General features: G+C 33.1%; 1 protein-coding gene across 4 annotated transcripts in view; it reads right to left on the bottom strand.

Annotated features, from left to right (window-relative positions):
• LRBA (LPS responsive beige-like anchor protein) overlaps positions 1–25,276 on the bottom strand; it is a 736,795-nt gene that overhangs the window by 60,544 nt on the left and 650,975 nt on the right. For all 4 annotated transcript variants that reach the window (XM_081811769.1, XM_081811768.1, XM_081811770.1 and 1 more), the window contains one exon: positions 20,532–20,699. In XM_081811769.1, coding sequence (XP_081667895.1) covers positions 20,532–20,699 — 168 coding nt within the window. The remainder of the gene's footprint in view (positions 1–20,531; positions 20,700–25,276) is intronic.

Below are 25,276 nucleotides of genomic sequence, written 5' to 3'. Positions count from 1 at the left end.
TCTACCAAATGCCTAAACTGTTTTTAAGAACTTTCCTTCATCTAGATAGTTTTGGTTCCGGATGATAAAAATTGATTATGTTAAATTTTTATTATGGAATAATATATATGGAATAAGATAATGAATCCCCATGTACCCATTAGTTAATTTCAATAATTATTAACATATTTGGTTATGTTACAGGGGGCTCAGAAAATGCTAAAAAGATTCAATGAAAAACAAGAGACTGTTCCGGCTTTTAAGCAGTTCATTTTTTCACTTCTACTGTCAAATTATATTGAGAAAAAAAATATCCTATAATGACCAAAAATTATAAACATTAGCCAGCAGGCTTCATCTTTTTTCAGAGGAGTTAAATATACCTGGGCTTGCAAAGAGATGTTCAATCCTCATGTTGCAAATTTGATTATGTAACTTCGCTAGTTAAAATCCTTCCATCCAAATTCCTTTCCATGGTGTGGCATCACTCATGAAGTTAGGTATGCAGACACTAGACTCAGACTGCTTAATTTAAAATCTTAGCTTTTTTACATATTAGCTAAGTGACTTTGGGCAAGATACTTAACCTTCTGTGCCTTAGTTTCCTCATCTAAAAATGGTGATAATAAAGTGGGTATTTTATTGGGTTTTTATGAAGATTAAATGAGAGAATATAAAACATTTAGAACAATTCTTGACACAAAACAGGCTTGCAATCAGTGTTTGATACTATTATTACCATATATACATAAAAGACTTATTAACACAGTGCTGGTTGAGGTTAAGTAAGCATTTCATAAATATTACCAACTAGTCATAATTAAGGTTAATAATAATATAACCCCTGCCTATGCTGCCAGTCTCATCCCCTGCCACCGTTCATCTCATACCATATAATGTGAGATGTAATGTGTCATACTGCCTTTGTATGTGTTATTTTCTTTTCCTTTTTTTTTTTTTTTCCTATTCCTTCTCTCTGCGTGGTTTCTGCATTCTGTAAGACTCAGCTCGGGCATCTCTGTCCTCTGGGAAATCTCTTTTTTTGGTCTCATCCAGACTGTTGCTATCCCTCCCTGTTGCTTTTAGAGCAATGTGCACAGACCTCTACTACTTACTTGTTACTTATTTATAATTTCTTCCTTATTGATTAGGCTGTAAGTCTCCTTGAGACCAGAGACTGCAAATATTTCTGTGCTTCTGGGGCTTGACATACAGTAGGTGCTCAATAAATACTTACTGAAAGAATGAATGACATCTCAAGTCAACATAATTCAGCAGGGATGCAGCTACGATACACTCCTAACACTATTACAAAGCAGCCCGCACTGAATAAAACATTCTATTAAACATTTCTACTAAAAAGCTTACTTTATTATTTAACATTCTTATTCATCAATTCCCAATTATTTCTGTAAATAGCCTGTTACTACTTTCTATAATAAAACCTGAGTTCAGCAGGCAGCATTCCAGATGTTGAAATACATAGTAATAAAAAAGACTATGCAAATACTTTGAGACATTCCAGTAAAACCACATATTTATATTTTATAAACAGCATCTCAAATATTACCTAGAGAATTTATTAATGGATTTCCAAATGGAAATATTATGAAAATATTTTCAACAAGCTGCATGTTCCACTGTTTTCTGTGCCAACTATTGCATACTTGCATGACTTTATAGCTATATCTAGAGAAAGAGACTGTATATAGAGAGAATATAGATTCACACACTAGAGAGAATGAAAGGAAGAAAGAAATAAAGAAAAGAAATAAAAGTAAATAAAAGTAGACTTGGCCTAGTGAAATGTGGTATTTGGCTTCAACTTAACAATGACTATTTTAGTCTCTCAGAACTAGTCTTTTTAATCTAACAGAGGAAATAAGTTAAATCAGCACAACACTTAGTAACCAACAATAAAGTTGTAAAATTTTATTTTAAGATGGTTTTGGAAGAGGAATAAACATATGGATGCAATTAAGGTAAACACATATGTATGCTGTTTCTTTTAAGCACACAACTCTGAAATTGCATTTTAGCTCTTATATATTTACATCTAAAAGCACTATAAAATCAGGTTAGAGAAATTGAAAAAAAATAATTTATTAAGAAAACACATTCCATTTAATAATATATTAAGATTTTCTATGATTACCAAAATCAAGTTCTAAAAAGCTGTCTTAAGATTCTAGAGTAATTCTTTACCAAGAAAGGTTTAAAAGTCCAAATAAGACTTTGTATTTTATATTTCAGAATTAATTCACTTTTCAGTATTTAAAAAAGAGTCATAAGAATAATCAGTGATTTCTACTGTGTTACATTAATATCATTACTCGTGCCAGTTTTCCTCTTGCCCTCACACACTGGAACTTAAGTTGAGGATGATTTCCTAGATATTTGACAGGTTCCCACTCAATGTTTACTGACAGTCTGGTTGACCAGCCTCAGTGCTCTTTGGGGCCACGGTTAAAAATCTAGCTTTGGTATCAGCAAATTAAAAAAGTATACTAATCAAATGACTACTTAATCATAATCTGTTGAACTTTGTACTTAATTCCTAAAGGACAAAAATCCTGATAATATGAACTACTAAAGCCAAAAGAGGACAAATAAATGTACTTGATAAAAAAATACATGAAGATTCCAAAAGAGAAAATTATATATAATACATATGGTTTTGTTTGGATAACATCTCTAGCTTGTTTTAAAAAAACACAAAGCATCATTTATAAACACTGGGAAATCAGACTCTTAATCTAAGAAATGAAATACAGAAATAATAGAAAAAAATTTTTAATGCACAAAAATTGCATAGTGTGGGGGTGCCTGGGTGGCTCAGTTAATTAAGCATTCAGGTAAGTTCATGATCCCAGGGTCCAGGAATCAAGCCCCACATCAGGTTCCCTGCTCAGCGGGGAGTCTAATTCTTCCTCCCTGTATGCCCCTCCCCCGCCTGTTTGTGCTTTCTCTCAAAATAAATAAATAAAATCTTTAAAAAAAATAGCATAATGTGGGGCGCCTGGGTGGCTCAGTTTGGTTAAACATCTGACTCTTGATGTCAGCTCAGGTCATGATATCAGGGTCTTGAGATCAAGCCTCATGTTGGGCTCTGTGCTGGGTATGGAACCTGCTTAAGATTCTCTCTCTCCCTTTGTCCCTCCCCCACCCCCTCCCCGATGGTGCATGCGCGTGCTCTCTCTCAAAAAAAAAAAAAGAAAAGAAAATCTTTAAAAAAACAGCATAATGAACCTAACTCGAATTATTTAAAAGGAATCTTTTAAGATTGAAATGTAAATATTCAAAGTGCCCTAGAAATAAAAAACAATATAGAATTCAAACTTTGTAAGGCATAAATATAAAAGATAAACAGCTCATCAATAAAAAAAAAAAGTCATGACATACTAGCATAATTAATTAATTAATTAATTTTTTTAGTAGGCTCCACACCCACATACTCATGATTATGAGATTGAGACCCGAGCCAAGATCAAAAGTCCAACGCTTAACTGACTGAGCTACACAGGATCCCCTAGCATATTTTAAACTCAACCAGATAAATGTTCAAAATAGAGAGAGACAATATGGTGAAGAAATAAGTTAAATTGAACAGAAGTTACTCTATGTAAACTTGGACTTGAAACATAACCTTTTTTTTAATTTTGAGAAATTAGACATATAGAAAAATAAAAATTTTTGTTTTTAACTAAAGACTGAGCTTTTGATTCTACTTCTACAAACTTTCATAAGGAAAGAATCAGATGAATGTAGAACGATTTAAATACAAGCACTCTCTAGCAGTAAAACTTAGGGAACAAAACTACTTAAACTCTGATAATGGAATACTACACAGCCATTAAAACAAATGAGTTGGTCTGAACATATCTGACATGGAAACTAGTCTATATAATACATTGATGGAAAAAAATCCTAATTACCAAAGAATTTCGTGTCTGGTCTCATTTAAGTAAAAAATAAAAATAAATAAAAATATAAACACATATATATACTTACATGTGTTATGTGAGTATATATATTTGAATATATACATGTCTAAAATTTGGGAGGGTATGTACCAAACTATTATCAACTGTTATCTGATGAAAAGATTGGCAGAATAAAAATTAATACTTTAATACTTTCTTCACTTATATACTGTTCAGCATCTTACGCTGTTTAACATCTTAACATGCATACTTTAAAAATAAAAACAAAAGATTTTCCATTTTTAAAAAAATCTTAAAAAAATATGAAAATCTAAAGAAAAATCTGCCAATATTTAATATAGCTTTATGAAGTTTAATTTCTTCATCAACATAGTAGCCAGAAGAATTTTTTAATCATTTAGGAAGAACTCCAGTTGATAAACTGGTCAAAAATTGTGAAATACAGAGACCTTGCTACAAAGTTAATTTTGTTATTTGAGCTTATTTCCTAACTTAGATCTACCTGATTTCAAGGAGCCATTCATTTTAGTAATATTTTGTCATCATTATTAATTATTTAGGAAAATATATAAATTTTGTAAGTAAACTATATGTTTTTCACAATGCATTGGTTATCTGGAGACCTATACATGTCATGATGATGGTATGAAGTACATAAGGAGCAAAGAGAAAGAGTAGCTTGCTAAATAAAGCGAAACTTATTAAAAAAATAAGAATGCAGTAATAAGAAATCAGCAGAGAGGGAACATTAAAGGAAGGAGATGAATATTTTTACTTATATATGTATTCAATAATATAATGGAAGGTAGTAAGGTAAAACATAAGGTAATTTTAAATTATACAAATATGCATAGATTTCCCATTAGTACATTTAACTGAACCCATACATTCCAAACACACATTAAATTGAGGCCTGACCGAGCCTCACTACAATCTCCACTTCTTATAAGCTGTCCATCCACTGCAGCATAATCCCAGCTGCCAATCTGAAAGAAACCAGCTAGTCAGAGCAGACACAACCAAGAGAAACAAACGTCACTCAATAATGTTCAGCAGCACTCTGTTCATGGATAATTTCAAACAGTATCTCTGTCTAGAACATTGATGTGCTCATTCAAAACACCTCCATCTCTAGCTACTGGAAATGAGTAGATAAAGCAGCCTGCCTAGAAAAATAAGTGAAATGTTGCTTCAAAGAGGTTGCCAATACTGAGAGGCCAAAGAGGTCAACAGTGAAAATGTAGGGCAAATTTCTTAAGAAAAATCAGAAGAGTTAATTTACTGTATTCAGAACATTAAATTATTTCTCAAAACCAGACAAATATGTTTAAACTATGTCCTGGAAAGAAGCAGTCATTTGGTCATTCATGTGGTCAAAATCATGTGGTCTATTTTCTCAAAAATATTTAGGAACATCCACTGGGTAAGAATAATGAAATGAGGTACAGTGAGCAATCAGATGACATGATCCTTGACCTCGAGGAACTTAGAGTTGAAAGACAATATGCACACACACATACACACAAACACACTCTCTCTAGTTACATGGTACTGGCAGGGACAGAGAGGGGTAAGACGACAAAGTTACCATTAGAACATAGTTTAATAGTACTGAACATTTAAAAAATTTATACTTGACTCAAGAATTTCCCAAATACTAACAGAATTTCTGTTGCTTTTTTGCACCAATAATGAAACCTCAAAACAGTGATTTATTCTAAGTAAACGTCCTCATCTTTGTTAACAGTGTTCTTTTAATGTTGCTATTCTGGACATTTAGAAATCTGTCATAATTGCAAATAATCTTATATAGATTTTTGAAATCTATGCAATTTTTTTCATCTTACCCTTTCTAGAAGCTTATATTTAGTTTAAAATTTAGAGAACAAAATTCAGTCACTTGCTTTGAGACTACTTTTCACATTCTCAATTTTTTTTTTTTTTAAGATTTTATTTATTTGAGAGAAAGAGAATGAGAGAGCACATGAGAGGGGGGAGGGTCAGAGGGAGAAGCAGGCTCCCCGCTGAGCAGGGAGCCTGATGCGGGACTCGATCCCGGGACTCCAGGATCATGACCTGAGCTGAAGGCAGTTGCTTAACCAACTGAGCCACCCAGGCGCCCATCACATTCTCAATTTAGAATGAAGATGGTATCTGAAGTAAACGGGTTCATGACAGAAATCATCAGCACGACAGAGTGGCTCTGGATTCCCTGGGTGGTTGACAGGGCAAAAAATTCATAAAAGTATTAATACCCTGTGCTTGCTTTGTATCCCTGCATGCATAATTTAGCTATACCTATTTAAGAAGACTGCTATATGCAATAATAACTAGCAAAATACAAAGATTTGCTTTACTGACAACTTTGATGTTCATTTAATTGACTAAGGGAAACTTTTATTATTATGGTTTTGATATACAAGAAAGTCTGGCATAATTTCAAGGTATTTTTTATGTAGGTTTTCAATTAAAACTTGACTAATCCTTACTGTTTATTTGGCTTTTCGTTGTACAGTTCCTGCCCTGCACTGTGTCAAATGTGCCATCTGTGTAACACACTTCTGGCCAGAGATACTTCAGAATTATTTTTGTAACACTCTGAATTGTGGCTGCATGAAATCTTAACTTACTGTATTCAATACTTCTAATTTACTCTCTTGCTACAACCGGAGTAATCGTGTTGTCTTATTGTCCTACTCTTAAATCTCACTGCAGTCACAACAAAGATTCCTGCCCCACCTGCTTAAAACAGACTTACAGACGTTCCCCTAACTATTTAACAAATGTTAACAATGCTATAAATACCAATTGTGTTTATGCTTCCTGAAAGATTCACTGCGGCCAGTGTTCTGCAGTAGTGTTAGAGCTGAAACAAGTTGTTGACTCCCACCATGAAAGTGATTGAATTCTAAGCCAAAAATGCTTTTCCTTGGATAAGATATCTGATTTGCTACCGCTGTCGTGAAACTGGGGTCATGTAAACTTACACGCTGCTCCTGCTGCGTTTGGAAAACAGACCTTCTCAGAGGGATTATGTGTTGCTAAGACAGCATTTGGAAGGATAAATCTGGAAGAGCGAAAACCAACCACTGACATTAAACATAACTTAGGGAAATTTTTCAGACTTTACTTTCACATTATGAGACCCACTGTATATAATTCTTTAATCTGAGCAATATCATGGCTCTCCTCCTCCTCTTCCCTGCCCTTCTATGTACATAGAGCCACGATTCATTTTCAAAAGGAAATTAAGAACTAATTTCTGAACTTACATAAACGTGAAGTAACAGTGTATTTACTTGAAAAGTAAAGGAGAAAATGACCCTTCCAGAGGAAAGGTGCAAGATGACAAAGCACAGATAATATTATTCATATTAATGCTCCTGAGCAACATCTACCTACCTGAGCAATGTATTTTTCTGCCTTCCAACCTCTCACACGCCTCGGGATTCGCCCTGCCCTCCTTACACAGTGGTGGCTCAGACCCTGTGCTATGTCTGTACTTCCCCTTTTGTCAAAACCTAGTAGCAAATCCTGTGCACAAGGAGCATTTGAATGATTGGAAAGGATTGCTTAAAAAAAAAAAAAAGATGTGTAATCAAATTATCTCGAATAGTGGAGTTTTAAGCATCAGTAAAAGGTGAAAGATTCAGTGGCAGAGGCTTTTTTCTGTATATATCAAACCACATCCTATAGGAACTGCTATAACTGACATTAGCATGTGACTCTGGTATTCATTAACAACGTACAAATTTGGGGATGGGGGCTTTCCACTCTTTTACTTTATAATTCTGAATTATTTAATTTTTATAGTTATTATGCATTGCTTTGCTGAATATGTTTTTAAAGCCCTTCATATAACTAATTGTAGACACACACCCACACCCACAACTAAGTAGTGAACCCAGAGATCTAGAATTCATGAATATTGGGCCAAAGCCTTCTTGATTTTAGAAAATGATGACAAGAACTACAATTAACAGTGATATATCTAAGATATTTTCCCTAAAAGTAGAAGTGACTGGTGACTACCATAACATAATAAAATAAAATTAAAAAAAAAAAAGTAGAAGTGACCTTTTTGGTCCTCCTCAAATATGATAGGAAAAGAAATAAACTCAAATTGCTAAAATGTATGAAAAAAATCATAGCTCAGTGAATCAAATAACAAAATAAGCCACTGGAGGTACTCTGATTTCTGAGTGAGAAAAAGTTAAGAAATTGTAAATCCTTCATCTTTATCAAAGTTACATGAAGATCATTATACAAAATCACAATCCTGGCAACACTGAACATGGCCAAAAAACCAGAAAGTAATCATAAAAGACCTCCAAATATCCAAAAGCAAAGTCAGTATCCTTATCTTCATGTTGATAAGCTTCACTTGTTCAGATTTCCAAAAGGAGACTTTTTCTTCCTCAGAAGAGAAAAAGAGTTATAGTCTGGTTGGCTTTTTCTCCTTGATTTTAAAGAGAAACAATTTTCAGAATTCACAAAGTAGCAAATGAAAGAATTCCATGATCTCACTAACCAAAGATAATGACCATCTTTGGTTAGATTGCCATATAAATATCTTGAGGTCTATAATTCCAGACTTGTCCTTATGCCTACATACACACTTAAAACTTGTATTTTATACGTTCCTAACATGTTTTTCCCTGTAATATGGCAAAATACATTTCCATAGCAATATTTTGGTGATGTATAGCATCCCACTGTATGGAAATACCAATATTTATTCAAACAGTTCTCTACTGCTAGACATTTATGTGCGTTTTTTTTTCTTTTGCTATTATGAAAAACTATACAACTTAACATACTTTTCTGTATACTTTTTCAATTACTGCTTTTGGTTAAAGTTCTATGTAAATAATGCATGAATATTTTAAAAACTGATACAGATTGCTATAAAGATTAAATTGATTTTTATCCTCATCAAATATATGACAATGGCTGTCTTCTTTTATTTATTTTTTTAATTGTCAGAAACTATTCTGAGATTTTAAGGTGAAAACAGGCCCCTTTCCCAGTAGGAGTGGAAGAAAAAAACTGGAGATTCACAATATCTGTTTTCTAACTAACATTAGGATTTTCATCGCTTTTAATCTTAAAAAATCTAACAGGCAAAAATGTTGCATTTTAAATTGAATTTCACTGATTACTAGTAAGGATGAACTACTTTTCATTTATGGTTTATATTTCATCTTTTGTGAATTATCTGTTCCTAAATTTTGTTATTTATTGGTTTTTTGGATGTATACAAACTTAGCTTTTATGTAGCCAAATACATCAATTTCCTTAATAATTTTTGGTTTTGGTATTAGACTTATAAAATGGGCCTTCTCCATTTCAAGATTATAAAACTACTCACCTACATTATCTTTTAAGTTCTGCAGTTTCATCTTTTATATTTGTAACGTAGTCTTTATTCCAAACAAATAATTGTAAATCATTTGTCATTTCTTTCACTTTAAGATATGAAACAGGAATCTAAGTAAATTTATACTCTAAACAATTAGCTGTCCCAACATCACATATTGAACAAGATAGCCTTTTCCCAGTGATTTAAAATACCACCTTTATCATATATGCTCATATATAATATGTCTATTTCTGGAAGCTCTATTCTGTTCTACTGAACTTCAGTTCCTTCACTAGAACATGTTGTCTTGATTACTGTAGTTTATGTTTATGTATCTGGTAAAGTAATCAAAACCTATTTACTTTTCCTTTAATTTAGTCCTATCAGATCTGGTTTCTCAGGCTATAGCATCTAAGAAACAGTGAATTATAGAGTAGGAGGAGGGATGCCCAAAAGACAGATATACCTGACATAGTACAAGAAGCAAGAACTGGTAGCTTAATGGGCTGAAATAAAAAAAATATAAAAAGAGAATCAAAAAATTGAAAAAAGAATAGCAGTATGGAATTGCTTAGTTTAAGGTCCAATATAGCACAGAATAACTAATATTAATAATTTAAAAATCACATTCACTAATTATCCTCACATCATTATTGTCTTACTGTAAAATGGCCTCTACTCCTAAAAACTGTAAAATACCCATTGTTTTTCAAATATATACATAAAAGATTTATGAAACTTGACTATGTCCATTGTGAGTCAAGTCTCAACAGATTTCAAATAATCTGTATCATCTATACCATATTCTTTAGCTTTAAATTAAATTAAATTTAGTATCAAAAAGATAACTAGATTGCATGTATGAAGGCAAGCCCTCACTGAAGTGATGACCTTTAAGTTGAGGAATAAATGACAAGGAGCCAGCATGTGAAAATCTGGAATAATCAGAGAAAACAACCATCATAAAAAGGCGCGAAGTCAGTTACAACTGTCACATGATCAGGAACAGAAAGAAGGTCAGTATGGCAGGACACACGAATGAGGAAGGGAACAGCATGGCCTGAGATCAGAGAGGTAGGCAAGGGCCAGATCATGTGGATCGAATTGGACTTTATTCTATGGTTAATGTGAAATAGGAAGGTTTAAGTAAAGGACTGACTTGATCTGATTTACATTTTTAAAATAACGTTTTGGCACCTCTGTAGAAAATAGACTGTAGGCAGAAAAGGGTGACCAGGTCTACTAAGACTAGACAGCGGAGAGATGATGATGGTGGCTTAGATTAATGATAAACAGACATAAATTATTTCCAAATATGTTTTGGAGATACCATCAACTTAGCTGCTATTGATCACCAACTTCCTATACCTTCCCCACCTACCACATAGTTTTTTCCAGTCATAGAGCCATACTATACTCCTTCCCACATCTAGTACTCTCTGCTTTGAATCCCCTACCCATTCTGTTGCTTTGTCTACTTAACTCATTTCTTAAGGATTATGTTTAGGCAGTTATTACTCCCCTAATCTGGGTTGGCTTTTCCTCCTTTGTGCTCCTATGTATAGTGTATACAACTCAGTCAGAGCACATCACTGTACATACAATTTTTAAAACTTATTTCTGACCTACTAAAACTTGATCAGTGAAATGTCTTACACTAACATTTAGATAACAGAGTTCTCAACTTTTGGATATAGCAAATAGCATTTATATTAAAACTGATAGTTGAATTCTGGATAAGAATATAAAATTGTTCTAGAAACTATGCTTGTAAATAAAATTATATGCTAAATATATTTAAAGAAAATATCTAAGGAAAATACTTATGTTACATTTTTAGGAAAAGAAAAATTATTTGTATAATTAATATTCAATTCATCACATATTTATTTTGTGAATTTGGATTTTAGAAGGGTTTTTTCCTTAATAAAAATATAAATATTTATTCTTACTCATATCTGAGCCTGAGTTCAGTATCATAATTTTTCTCTCTTTTTAAATTTCTTCTTTCCTTGACTTTAGTTTTTCTGAAATGGTGTTAGAAAGGTTTGATAAGGTCGTATAAAGGAAGAGAAGTGAGTAAGTCAAACCAAATTCAGCAGAATCAACAATAAGAAAATAACCACTTTTATTTATGTGTACCTTGTCCATGAAAGAATATATGTATTCATCACAGGAAAAAAAAATTCAAAACTCTGTATGGTGACAGATGCTAGCTAGACATAAAAATATAGATTATGATATATACCTGAAACTAATATGATGTTGTATGTCAATTGTACCTCAATTTTTAAAAAATGCACAAAAAAGAGAATATATGTAATGCTGGAAAATAGAACAGATTGAAAAATAGTAAAGGTAGAGAAAAGGAAAAAGTATCAAAGAGACAGAAATAAAGAGCAAAGAGGTCTGTCAGAATAAACAGCTAAGGGTAAGAATATATCTTTTAGTTGGAGGTCACAGATATTTGAAAAAAATAGTATATTTGCCTGAAAAATAATTCTCTCTGGTGTGTGATATATGCAGATGTAGACATAGTTGTATATTGATAACCCAGCTGTTTTCTAAAAATTAAAAACAACATAAAAGTTTAATGTGCTGCAGGCTGTTTCTCTGATTACTCTTCCCCCTCTTATGGTTATTATTTCTATCGTTTAGTGCTTTTTTTATAGAGAGATTATTTTTATGATCATTTACTATGCCATATGTATTAACCATTCACTCTAGAATAAAACCTTCTCAAGAGAAATGAAGCTTTTCTGAAGTAGTAAGTAAATACATGACTTGTACATAAACAACTTGCCTCTGTGTGAGTATCTAAGTGTTCCAAGTTAAACTAAATATATAGTAGTGAACAGAAATAAGTAAAACTATAGTTGCTGACAGAAATAAGTCTAGTTTGCTTTTAATACTAGAAAAACACAAATCTATTGTGGTCCCATTACTATGATCTTACAGAGATACCATTCTAATATAAGTCAAGCATATGCACAAATTTACTAATATTAGAGATGTTAAAGCATCTCAGAGGAACAAGATTCTGAAGAAAAGATAGCCTGGAGATGGGGTAGGGAGCAAAGAGGAAGAGGGCAATAGTGAGAGCTTTACAACTAGCAGGAGGCTGTGACAAGACTTAGAGGCTTGCCCAGGCCTGGGGGTTACAGACACATGGCGGGCCAGGGTTAGAGCAGTAGGAGCTGCCTTCCTGGGTCACTGTGTATACTTTACTCCAATCTCAAAGTAGGAATGAAGCAGTGTTTATAGAGAGGCAGTCTGTGAGCAACATCTCTGAAGTAGTGCCCTATTCACAAGTCACTCTGTATCCCCTTACCTAGTCTTATTTTCTTCATTAATCTTTACTGCGTATTTTCTATGCACCCCATTAGAATGTGAGTTCCATGAGGGGAGGGACCTTTGACTTTCTAGCTCATCTCTGTATTTTTAGTACTTTGAACAATATGACTATTTGTTGAATAAGTGAATGAAAGGATAAACTGTCCCAATTTATCAGCCCCTTCCCATCTATCCAAACCAGCCTTGATCTACCAGTTAACAGCACCCCTTTAACAATTTCATCAATCATCCTTCCACTTTCAATCCTTCTTTATATATTCCACCATACTCCCATGGTAAAACCCCATCTCTCTCTGTTTCCATATATATTTACATACACACACACACACACACACACACACACACCTTCTCCAGTCAACTTTTTTGTACACCTACTTTTCTGCTGTTGAGAACAGAGAACAGCAATGGAAAGAAAGTAATCATTTATTACTGAGCATCTATGAAGCAGCCATCATTATTATATTAGGTATTTCCATAAATACTATCTCACCTTTGGTACAAACCCTCCTAATCTTGTTGTCTTTCCCCCTCGTTCATGCATATTTACTTAAACCAGTCCTCAGGGTAAGCTTCTACTCTCTAATCTCAGACAAGGAAGTATTGTTCCATGCTGTCCAGTGCCTATCTCTATCTGTGACCTGGATTTTGTTCCCTTCTTGTTCCTCATAGAGCTTGGTAGTCTATTACATGCTTTATTTCACGTATGTGTGATATGCTTCCCTCTTTTTGGATCTTTCCAATTATCACAGAAACATGGTCAAATATCTACCCATTAAAAAAGAAAAAAAACTCAGAGTGACTGCTTGTGGGGTATGGGTTTCTTTTTGTGGTGATAAAAACGTTCTAAAATTAGATTGTGGTGGTGCTTGTAAAACTGTGAATATACTAAGAACTACTGTAATGCACACTTTAAATGGGTGAATTGTATATATGAACTATATCTCAATAAAATGATTATCCTCCCTTCAATTATTTCCTTTTCTCACTGTGTTTACTTGCTTATGTCCCATCCACTGCACAGTCCTCTACCTTCTAAGCTACTTTCTGTAAGATCACACAGCAACTCAGAATAATCCAGTGGGTACCTTTCAATTCTTATCTTTTCCATATTCTTTCAGATAGGTCCTAAGACACACATGTGGTTATGTCGCTAACCTTCAACCTATAATCCACTACCTTATGCCAATGCAGTTATAATTACTTGTTATGGCATTAAAGGCCCTTTATGGTATGGCTCCTCTCTTTCTCTCTCACCTTGTCACCTCTGGTTCATTGTACATATATCACAGTCTCCTATCATGACCTCTCTCACCTATGTGCAGAAAGTGTATACACTTTGTTCTGTGTAGATACCCTTTGCTCATGACTCTACCCACTGTTCTCATTTATATTTCAATCTGCAGCCTCTCATTTTCCAGAAAACATGACTGGCAGTCTGGGGTTAGTGCCTATCGTGTACCCTTCTGCATACATACAGTGTACTTACTTACCTCTATACTGAATTTAATGACAGTATACTATAATTGTTTACTTATCCATATTTCCACACTAGACAATGAACTCAAGCTGATGAGGGCAGGGACTTGACTTTCAACTTTTTAACCTTATTATATAAGTTGGGTGTAGTAAAAAGTTGTTTAAAAAAAATGAATAAATTGGGGCACCAGGGTGGCACAATCGGTTAAGCACCTGTTTTCGGCTCGGCTCATGATCCCAGAGTCCCAGGATCGAGTCCCACGTTGAGCTCTCTGCTCAGCAGGGAACCTGCTTTTCCCTCTCCCTCTGCCCCTCCCCATGGCTTGTGCCCTCTCTCACGCTCTCAAATTAAATAAATAAATAAAATCTTTTAAAAAATGAATAAATTAATGACCTATTCTTGTTTTCTCTCCTTGCTTCACTTTACAATGAACGCTGCATGTGTCCTCTGGGAAATAGTCTCTGATAATCTATCTAGTGTTGTTAGCATTTTATGTTCTCTCTGTGATGCAATCAGTAATTCATATTCTTTTTATGGTTGTGTTTCCTAACCCAGAGGGTTACAGAGAACAACATAAGGAAAGGAACCAACATTTAATGGATTCTTATGATGGGATAGGTACCATGCCAGGTACTGTACATGCATTATACCCCATCTAATCTAAGGGGTAGGCATACTCATACCAATTCTATATATGAGGAAAAACAGAGTCTCAGGAAAATCCAAGTCACACAACTAGTAGGCATCAGGGTCAGCAATTAAATTCATATCTATGTGTCTATTTCTTTACTTGCTTGTTTGTTTATTCTACTGTATCACACTGCATTATATCATAAGAATTAGCACTATGATATGGAATGTCTATAATAAAAAATTATCAGATTTGTTTTAATAACATCCAAAAAAATTTGAGAATTAATTATGCATATTTATATGAATAGTGCTAAGTAACGAAGTAATATATAGTAGTCCCCCTTTATCTGTGGTTTCATTTTCAATGGATTCAGTTACCTGTCATCAACCATGGTCTGGAAGCAGATGACCCTCTTTCTGCCACATCATCAGGTCAATACCAGCCTAACACTATGTCACAATGCCTATGTCATTCGCCTCATTTCATCTCATCATGTAGGCATTTTATCATCTCACATCATCATAAGAAGGGTGAGTACAATACAATAAGATATTTTGAGAGAGAGAGAGAGAGAGAAACCACATTCATCTAACTTTTATTATAGTATATTGTTATAGCTGTTCTATTTTACTTCTAGTTATTGTTGTTAATCTCTTACTATGTCTAATTTATAAAATAAACTTTATTGTAAGTATGTATGTACAGGACAAAACATAGTATATATAGGGTTAGGTACTATCACAATTTCAGGCATCCATTGGGGGTCTTGAAACATATCCCCTGTGGATAAGGGGGCAACTACTGTATTTATCTTTCAAGAATATTGAGTACCTACCATACTTAGAACATAATAGCCCATGTTTTTTAAATGAATGCTGAATCTAATATATATTTTTATATAATATAAAAATAAATTTGTGTGTGATGAGTGGAAAACTCTCCAGTTAAAATTTAATTTGCTAATAATTAACTAACTACTTGGGGTTGTGGAAAAGAGAAGGAAGCCAAGGAAACTTAAAGCAAAAGTTTTAAATAATCTTTAGCAAATGCTGATCTTGAAAAATAAATACTAAAAACTTATTTGGTATGGTGGCTCCTCAAAAAGCTAAACATAGAACTATCATATAATTTAGCAATTCTACTTTTGGGTATATATACAAAAGAACTGAAAGCAGAGATTTAAACAGACACTTATACATGAATGTTTATAGAAGCACTATTCACAATAGCCAAAAGGTGAAAACAACTCAAAATGTCCATGAACAGATGAATGGATAAACAAAATGTGGTATACACAAACAATGGAATATTATTCATCCTTAAAAGGAAGTAAATTCTGACATACGCTATAATGTAGATGAACACTGGAGATACTGTGCTAAGTAAAATAGGCCAGACACAAAAGGATAAATATTGTATGATTCCACTTCTATGAGGTACCTACAGTAGTCAAAATACTAGGGACAGAAAGTAGAATGGTGGTTGTCAAGGACTAAGGGCAGGTGGGGGGTGGATCACGAGTTACTGTTTCAACTAATACAGAGTTTCAGTTTGGGAAGATGGAAAACTTCTGGAGATGGATGGTAGTAATGGTTGCACAACAATGTGCTTGATACCACTGAATTACACTCAAAAATGGTTAAAATGGTAAATTTTATGCTACATTTTTACTACAAAACATTATTTGAAGTCCTAAAATGTTAATTTAGGTGGAGAAAAATATAACTTAATTTATACATATATTTCAATGACATATCTAATATCTAAATGGACTAAAACCAAATTCAAATATTTTTATTTTACCAAGTTAATTTAATAAACGTTTACTGTCCTATTGTCTGACCACATGCCTAGAATTTGGATTCAGAAAATATGGTCACCAAAGATATATGATAGCCAATGGTCATTATATCTACACTGTCCAATATGGTAGCTACTAGCCATATGGGCTATTTAAGTTTGGATTACTAGACTTAAATAAAATTAAATACTCAGTTTTTCAGTCATACTAGCTACATTTCAAATGCATAATAGCTACATGTGACTAGTGGCTACCATATTGGACAGTGTAGATATAATGACCATTTATTTCCATCATTCACAAGTGATTTTTATTGGACAGTGCTCTTTTACATTATATTATAAATACCATATGGTAAATCATTAGTGTGTGTGAGGAAGAGAGGTGGTCAGTCCAGAATAATAACAAAGAGCCAAAATTGGGTATTATTTGTTCCAGTTCTATGAAAAATGTTGTTCATATTTTGACAGGGATTGCATTAAATCTGTAGATTGCTTTGGATAGTATGGACATTTTAACCATATTGGTTCATCTAATCCATGAACATAGGATATCTTTCCATTTGTTTGTGTCATCTTCAATTTCTTTCCTAACTGTTTTATAATTTGTATGGAACCACAAAAGACCCCAAAGAGCCACAGCAGCCTTGAGAAAGAAGAAAAAAGCTAAAGGTATCACAATCCCAGATTTCAAGATATGCTACAAAGCTGTAGTAATCAAAACAGTATGGTACTGGCACAAAAAGACACACAGATCTATGGAACAGAAGAAAGAGCCCAGAAATAAACCCATGCATGTATGGTCAGTTAGTTTATGACAAAGAAGGCAAGCATAGACAATGGGGAAAAGACTGTCTCTTCAACAAATGGTGCTGGGAAAACTGGACAGCTACATGCAAAAGAATGAAACTGTGTATAGTTTGTTATACCAATCACAAAAATAAACCTAAAATGAATTAAAGACCTAAATGTGAGACCTGAAACCATAAAACTCCTAGAAGAAAGCATAAGCAGTAATTTCTCTGACATCAGAATAGGGACATTTTTCCAGATATGTCCTCTCAGGCAAGGGAAAAAAAGCAAAATTCAACTATGGAGACTACACCAAAATAAAAAGCTTTTGCATGGCAAAGGAAACCATCAACAAAATGAAAAGGCAACCTGCCAAATGGGAGGAGATAGTTCCCAATGATATATCTAAAAAAGGGTTAATATCCAAAGTATACAAAGAACTTATACAACTCAACACCAAAACACCAAATAATCCAATTTAAAAAAAAAAATGGGCAGAGGACCTGAATACACATTTTTCCAAATGTCTTCTGGATGGCCAACAGACACATGAAAAGATGTTCAGCATCACTCATCATCAGGGAAATGCAAATCAAAACCACAATGAGATATCACCTCACACCAGTCAGAGGGCTAAAATCAAAAAGACAAGAAATAACAAGTGTTGGCAAGGATGTGGAGAAAAAAGCAACCCTTGTACACTGTTGGTGGGAATGCAAACTGGTGCAATCACTGTGGAAAATAGTACAGAGGTTCCTCAAAAAAATTAAAACTAGAATTACCATATGATGCAGTAATTCCACTACTGAGTATTTACCCAAAAACAAAGAAAACATGAATTCAAAAAGATACAGGCACTCCTATGTTTATTGCAGCATTATGTATAATAGCCAAGCTATCAAAGCAACCCAAGTGTCCATCTGTAGATGAAAGAATAAAGAAGATGTGGTATAGATACACAATGGAATATTACTTAGCTATAAAAAATGAGATCTTGCCATTTACAACAACATGGATGGACTTCGAGTGTATAATGCTAAGTGAAATATCACATGATTTCACTCATATGTGGAATTTAAAAATAAAAAAAATCAAACAAAGGAAAAAAGACAACCAAAAAACCAGACTTCTTAAATACAGAGAACAAACTGGTAGTTGCCATTGGGGAGGTGAGTGTGGGGAATGGGTGAAATAGATAAAGGGGGAATAAAAAACCTCATAAAACAAAGAACCAATTACATTCTATAAACAACGTGCTAATTAAATGTTTCACTTTTTAACTAGCAGTATCACAAGGCTAAGAGCCATCCTTTATCATGCAAATGCAGGATAAACTTTACTGACAAGGAAGGTATAGTTATATCACCTTGGACATATCAATAGTCTTTAAAAAAAAATAGGATCCCACATTGGAAGAAAGTGTTAAGTATATCTTCATAGCAACTCTACAGAGTATTATAGAATTTCAAAATTAAAATTACAGAATTATACAGAATTATATATAGCAATATAAAATAATATGCTGGTATATTAAGTAAAACAGGAGATTCTAAAATCAAATCTATACTGTGATTTCAGTCATAAAGCAGCTACATAGTTATATAATACAGTATAGTAATTATACCTATAGTAATTATAAGGGAACATGAAAAAACAAAAATAGGGAGCCTGGGTGAATCAGTCGTTAAGCGTCTGCCTTTGGCTCAGGTCATGATCCCAGGGTCCTGGGACTGAGCCCTGCATCTGGCTCCCTGCTCTGCGGGGAGGTCTGCTTCTCCCTCTCCCACTCCACCTGCTTGTGTTCCTTCTCTCGCTGTGTCTCTCTCTGTCAAATAAATAAAATCTTAAAAAAAAAAAAAAAAGAAATTCTCGAATACTTAAAAAAAAAAACAAAAATAGGTGGTGTATTTGGTGAAGAATATGGACATCTATAAAACAAAGTAATACTGTTCAAATATTTTTAAAAAAGGAAACTGGCCTATGCTATTCTATTCTAACAATGAAATTATATACTGTTTTGTAACACTATTTGTATGTTTGCTCTAACCTCAGTTTCATATATGGAAGTATGTATATTCTGTGTCATGCAATCAGCTATTGCTCTAATAAAATAAAATGGCCTTGTAAGGAACATTTTCAAAGAACTGAAAAATTAGAAAAGTCTTTACGAGTTCATTTGATCCAGCTCTAAATTAAACTGATAAATAACAATTCAAAATTTGCGCAATTTAAGACAAATGTACATCTAATACATGGTGCTTCTGTTTGTGTACTGTTATCTGGCACATAAACCAGACAATAATATATACCGGCAAATATATTTAAATATGTCCTTATTATATACTGTCAATATTACCAGGTCATAAGTAGAATTAAAAAGGAATGCATCACATGTTGGTGAAAAATGGCAAGCCTTACTCATCACAGATAATGTTTCCTTTAAAGTGATATAAAACATTGTCTATGAATCAGTCTTGGTTTCTTAAATACACTTGTTCTAAAATTGTATAGATACTTAAAGTGATCTGTTTAATCCTATAATCTTTGCACATGATGTATGACAGCATTAGGAGGATGCATAATTAGATTAAAAATACAAAAAAAATTATCAAGGCTATACATAGACTTTTTGGTGAATACTGTATTTATCAAAACCATTTTTTGAGTGTTTTACCTAAGAAAATAAATGACAAAGATAATCAAGTCTCAATAACTTCTAAGACCAAGTTTGATGACATAGGAAAGGTTTGGACTTCCTCCCTACTTAACTTTAACTTCCTACTTAACTATTCCTCTTAACTTCTATATGATTACAGACAGACTTATGTATTATATATGAGTTTTATCACATTTAAATAGATCCATGCTTACAATGCATAAATGAGATGGAATTTTCCTAATACTTTAGTGAGTAGCCTTCAAAGTTATAAAAATTATAAACATGATTAGTGATCCCTGAATGGGTTCAAACTGAAAAAGCTCTCATTTTATAATTGACTCAAACGTTTTGTTGGAGGGAAGTCTTGGATTCAAGTTCTAGCTAGGTCACCAACTGAAAGGTTATTCTACTTAAGTCACTTCACGCATCTGGTTTTTAGTTTCATCATAAGCAAAATGAAAGCATGGGTAAGATGACATCCAGTACCTTCTAGTCTAAAGATACCTGAGTGATCCAGTCAGATAACTTACCTCTCTCAACACAGGATCAGCTATGGAATTCAGATTGACAGCTCCTTCATAGGTCAGGTAATAGAACACATTAAGGGATCGAACAGCCTCTGGTCCTAGCTGTTTATAGCCAAAAATGAGATCAATCCATTGGTGAAGCTGGCAGGAAACAAATTCACTCTCCAGGGCCTGAAAAAAAGGGCACAGATCATATTATTATGCTGAATTCAGCTTTTAAAATATAGAGAAATTCAGAACAAGCAGTAAAGTTTTACACTAAATTTACTGTGAACAGACTGACTCTGATGTCCTATTTTCCACCAGAATCTGTTCTCCTTTGTTTATAATTAGAAACTTTCTGGCACTTGTCACGCTGAATTGTTTTAGATAGCTTACATGTCAGTATTATTCTACAATACTGTAAGCACTGTGAGGGCCAGGACTGGGTCTATTTTGGTCATATTGGTAACTCAGGGCCTGACTGGTACCCAATTTATGCTTCAAAGAAAGGAGGTGATGCAATGTAAAGGTTACTCTGGGACAGCACATGTGAAAACATTACACATTTATTATTCACCTGAAATGTTTATGATTTTTCTAGATATAAACATTTTGTTGTCTACTGCAACAACTATAACCAAATTATTTAGCTATTTCAACTGAGTTTTTATGCCAAAAAATTTTATCTTTGGAGGCATACTTATAACTACTGAATTATAATTACTGAATTATTATTCTAGATATTAATACCAAACCAGATCAAAAATGTGATGCTATTTGTGTCCAATAAATAATGAATGAATATAATCAAGTATTCAGTGGAAATGCTGAATCCACTTCCAATTCATCATTACCTTCCCAGTTACCAGCACTGTACCTAAAACACAGTAAGTACTAATAAATGTTTGCTGAATTTAATAAAGTTATAAATATAAAAGAGTTTTAAAAACTGGAGATACTTTTTATAAAAGTGTTCAGATTTGTATTATTTAAAATTCTTCAAAATTATTTCACCATAAAACTTTAGCATTATGGACTAATTTTCTATAAATAGTGCTATTCAAATCACAGAGCTCTAAAATTCAAATGGGGAAGTTCGATTTGAAGTATATCAAATTGTATCAGATGATGTAGCTCATTGAAATACTTACTTTATGTGTAGTAAGTATATGGCTGTGATGTGTTTTTGGTGTGGCTTGCTACATCATCAATATTATAAAAAGAAATCTGTTGGTTTTAAAACAAAATTGAATAACCTCTATAGCAAGCAACCAGTAAGATATAAACCACCTTGTGACAAAAGACGTTCCTATCAGCTCACAGGTGTACACTTGTATATGTTTTATTAAAATAAGTGCCTGTGTGGGCGCCTGGCTGGCTGTCGGTGGAGCATGTGACTCTTAATCTTGGGGTTGTGAATCTGAGCCCCTGTTGGGTATAGAGATTACTTAAAAAATAAAATCTTTAAAAAAGTTCCTATCTAAAATAAGTGCCTATGAATTAAAAATATTTACAACTGAATTCAAATAATATATTTCCTTTAATATTTAAGAGGATGTCACAGTATACCACATACTATATATAATGTAAAAAATAATTCTGTAAATAAAACTCTAGGCAATTCTCATATTCCAACGTATACCTGAAATGAAATAAAAATATTTAGCTAGCTTCAACTGTGAAAGTTGTTTTAGACATCTCTTACAAAACTTATGATATTTATAAATTTAGTAAATAGCTAAGAGAACTGCTGCATATGTTATTTGAAATAGAAAGAGAAAGGCTTGTAATAACTTTAAGTAAATTCCTATTTTAAGTACATGGATTTAAAATTAATCTGAAAATTCAGTAATTATTAATGGAAGTTGCACACAAAAATGATACGTTTGTTTCATTAACTTGGGCCTTGGGTAGGGATGGGGGAATGGGGCCATGTTTAAAGTGACACATAAAAACAGCAATTGTCTTAATTTGTGTGCAGTGCACTCCACACAAAAGCCCTAAATATGTTCAAATTAGAGCAAGCTGCTTGATTGTCACTGTAGTCTCATGTCACATTAATGCATGACAAACATTAAACCATACACTTAAATGGCAATTTATATCATTTAAATGTTTACTGCCAGACTAGCTCATCACTCATTTAAATGTGACTTTCTGACAGCTAATTTCAGTTAATTTTCTCCAATTCACTTAATTAGAACTTTCAATCAGGGAAGGCCCTATACATATCTTTGAGCTTACAACCTTTTTAGATGTTCAAAATCTGAGTTAATAAACTACTGAAAAGCCCTACTATAATAGATTAGCATGTAGTATCTCTGAGTCTACAAAAAAAGTGTGACTATATGAAGCAAACTCACAGTATGTACTCTTAGAAAGACCCTACACTTATTTATGTAAATAATACTCTCACCAGTAGTTTAAATAAAAAATGTTTATTTCATATACACACACTATTGAAACAATAAAAAAAAAACACTGCATCCAAGCTAATTAAAAATTAATGATTTCAAAATTGTTTAATAAGATAAAACAGTCAGGAGTCTCCTGAGTGTCCGTGGTGTTGTGATTTGAGACTATAAAATTCCAGAAGGCTCAGCACATGATAAAGTACAAGTGAATTTTCTCAATATTAAAGCTCTAAAAACCAGGGCAATTTTATTTTATGTGTCATCAAACAAAGAATTGTGTTTTCTTAATGTCGATTACTTCTTTATGCACATTCAAAATGGTGAACTTGGTAACATTTAGATGCTTAAACCTTTATATCTTGATACTACCTCAGAATGTTAAGCAAAAAATGCTGAAATGAAAGCCACTGGATGCCCCCATTACACCTCAAACACACATGCAGAGATGACCACAGTGTCATGGTTTGCCCCTCCCTTAACACTGTCATATTGGTCAAGCCTTAAGGGGTTGCCTAGTAATTCATGGAATTACTGGCAAAATCTTTTCCAGAAGTTCATGGATAGACTTTAAATACATTTTTTAAAACTGAACTAAAAATCTCAGTAGTGGTCTTCAAGCATTTCTTGCAATTTACCAAAGTTTTAAAAAGGGGTCCAAAAGAACAACTGCTATGGGGATAAGAGTTCCAGAAAGGTTTGAAATCATCTCAGTACAAAGTCATTTCAGGACTTTAACATCCCTTTGGTAGTAGTGAATGACAACTGCCTAGCCGAAAGTATGTAATAATAAACAAATGCACTTAGCAAAGACTTGAGGTAAGAGGTAAAGACAAGCAGGAGGAAATTATTGAGGGAAATAATTCAAAATGGAATACCCTGAGATTATATCTTATAACTTGTGTTTTTGAAATTCAAAAATATAAATCATAAAACATTAAAAATTCTTTAAATGTTTTTATATGTTAAGATTTAAAAAAATACTTGATATAAAATATTTATATCCACATTTTTAGTCACAAAAAATAAAAACATGACAGTGGAATGCTAAGCATTTGTGATTTTTCAAAGCCTTTAGGTCAGACAGTCCTCATTAAGACTGGAGTTAAATACGGTTTGCAGCTAGGGGATAGTAACATTCTTCCCATGCTGCTCTCAAACCTAACCCAATCAATTGTTAGTACTCCCCTAGCAGGCTGGATACATCATTTACATCCAATGTGTGCTCTGAGTAAAATCTGTAAAAAGAAAATCCACTAAAATGTCCAACACAATACAGTAATATTCAACTCATCTGAGTTATTATAAAATAAATCAGTGACTAATGTCCAATTGTTAAGGTTCAAATAAGACTATGAAAAGACTATCATATGAAGCCTCACACAAATTGTCAGTGCAATCCAGGGGGACTCATATTAGTCTTGACAAACTGTCTTGGGGCTGATATCTGTTTTTTTAATGAGATCTATTAAACAGAGACTAAAACACTTGAGATATGCTAAAAAAGTACAGTATACAGATGTCAAATACAAACACTTATTAGTAACTTTCATTTGTTTGGTTCACATGCAGAACATCAACAAATTCAAGCTTTAATATTATAAAGATAATAGTAAATTATTCATAAACAACTCATTTGTGTAATCTTGTGTCAGAAATAATTATAACATATATGAATATGTGTCCCACAATAAATCTCATTGAAAGAATGTAATCTATGTGGTTCCTGAAACGAACCCATTAAGGAAATGAATTATTTATTGATAAAAAAATTATTTAAAATTATTCTTGTTTCCTCTAGTACAATCAAAAAATATGATAATTTATGTAGAAATGGCTTGCTTTTCCCCAAACATTCTAAGCTATCTTGGAGTAAAAATTCTAATATAAAAGGCATTAATAATGTGTTTGTTAATCTATGTACGCTTTAGAGATACTCTAGCAATTTCCTTTTACTTTCAAACAATCAAATTTTCTCTAATGTAAAAATTATGTAAAATCAAGAAAACCAATTTTAATTAACAAAAGAAAGATAATTGTTCACCTCCAGACCCGAAAACCTTATTTGTGTATTATTCCCAAATTAATGCTAATATTTATTTATGCTTTTGTTAAATGTTCTCATACAACACCATTTTTAAAAAGCCATCAAATAAAAGCTGGTGTCTATGGGACAAATGATTTTTATGAAAAAAAAAAAAAGATCAAATAGTATTTACAAATCTTTAAGTATAGAAATATAATTGTATAACCAGAAGGAAGTAGGTCTGTGTAACCCAGATACACATTTCTGCACACCTATACCACCACTTCCCTTCTCAGGCTTCCAGAAGACCTGATTCAGTCCTGAGATTC

The sequence above is a fragment of the Leptonychotes weddellii genome, chromosome 2 (assembly GCF_054177405.1).
Source record: "Leptonychotes weddellii isolate Sample4059 chromosome 2, ASM5417740v2, whole genome shotgun sequence".
NCBI classification, from domain to species: domain Eukaryota; kingdom Metazoa; phylum Chordata; class Mammalia; order Carnivora; family Phocidae; genus Leptonychotes; species Leptonychotes weddellii.
This window is presented reverse-complemented; position numbering and strand designations above follow the sequence as displayed.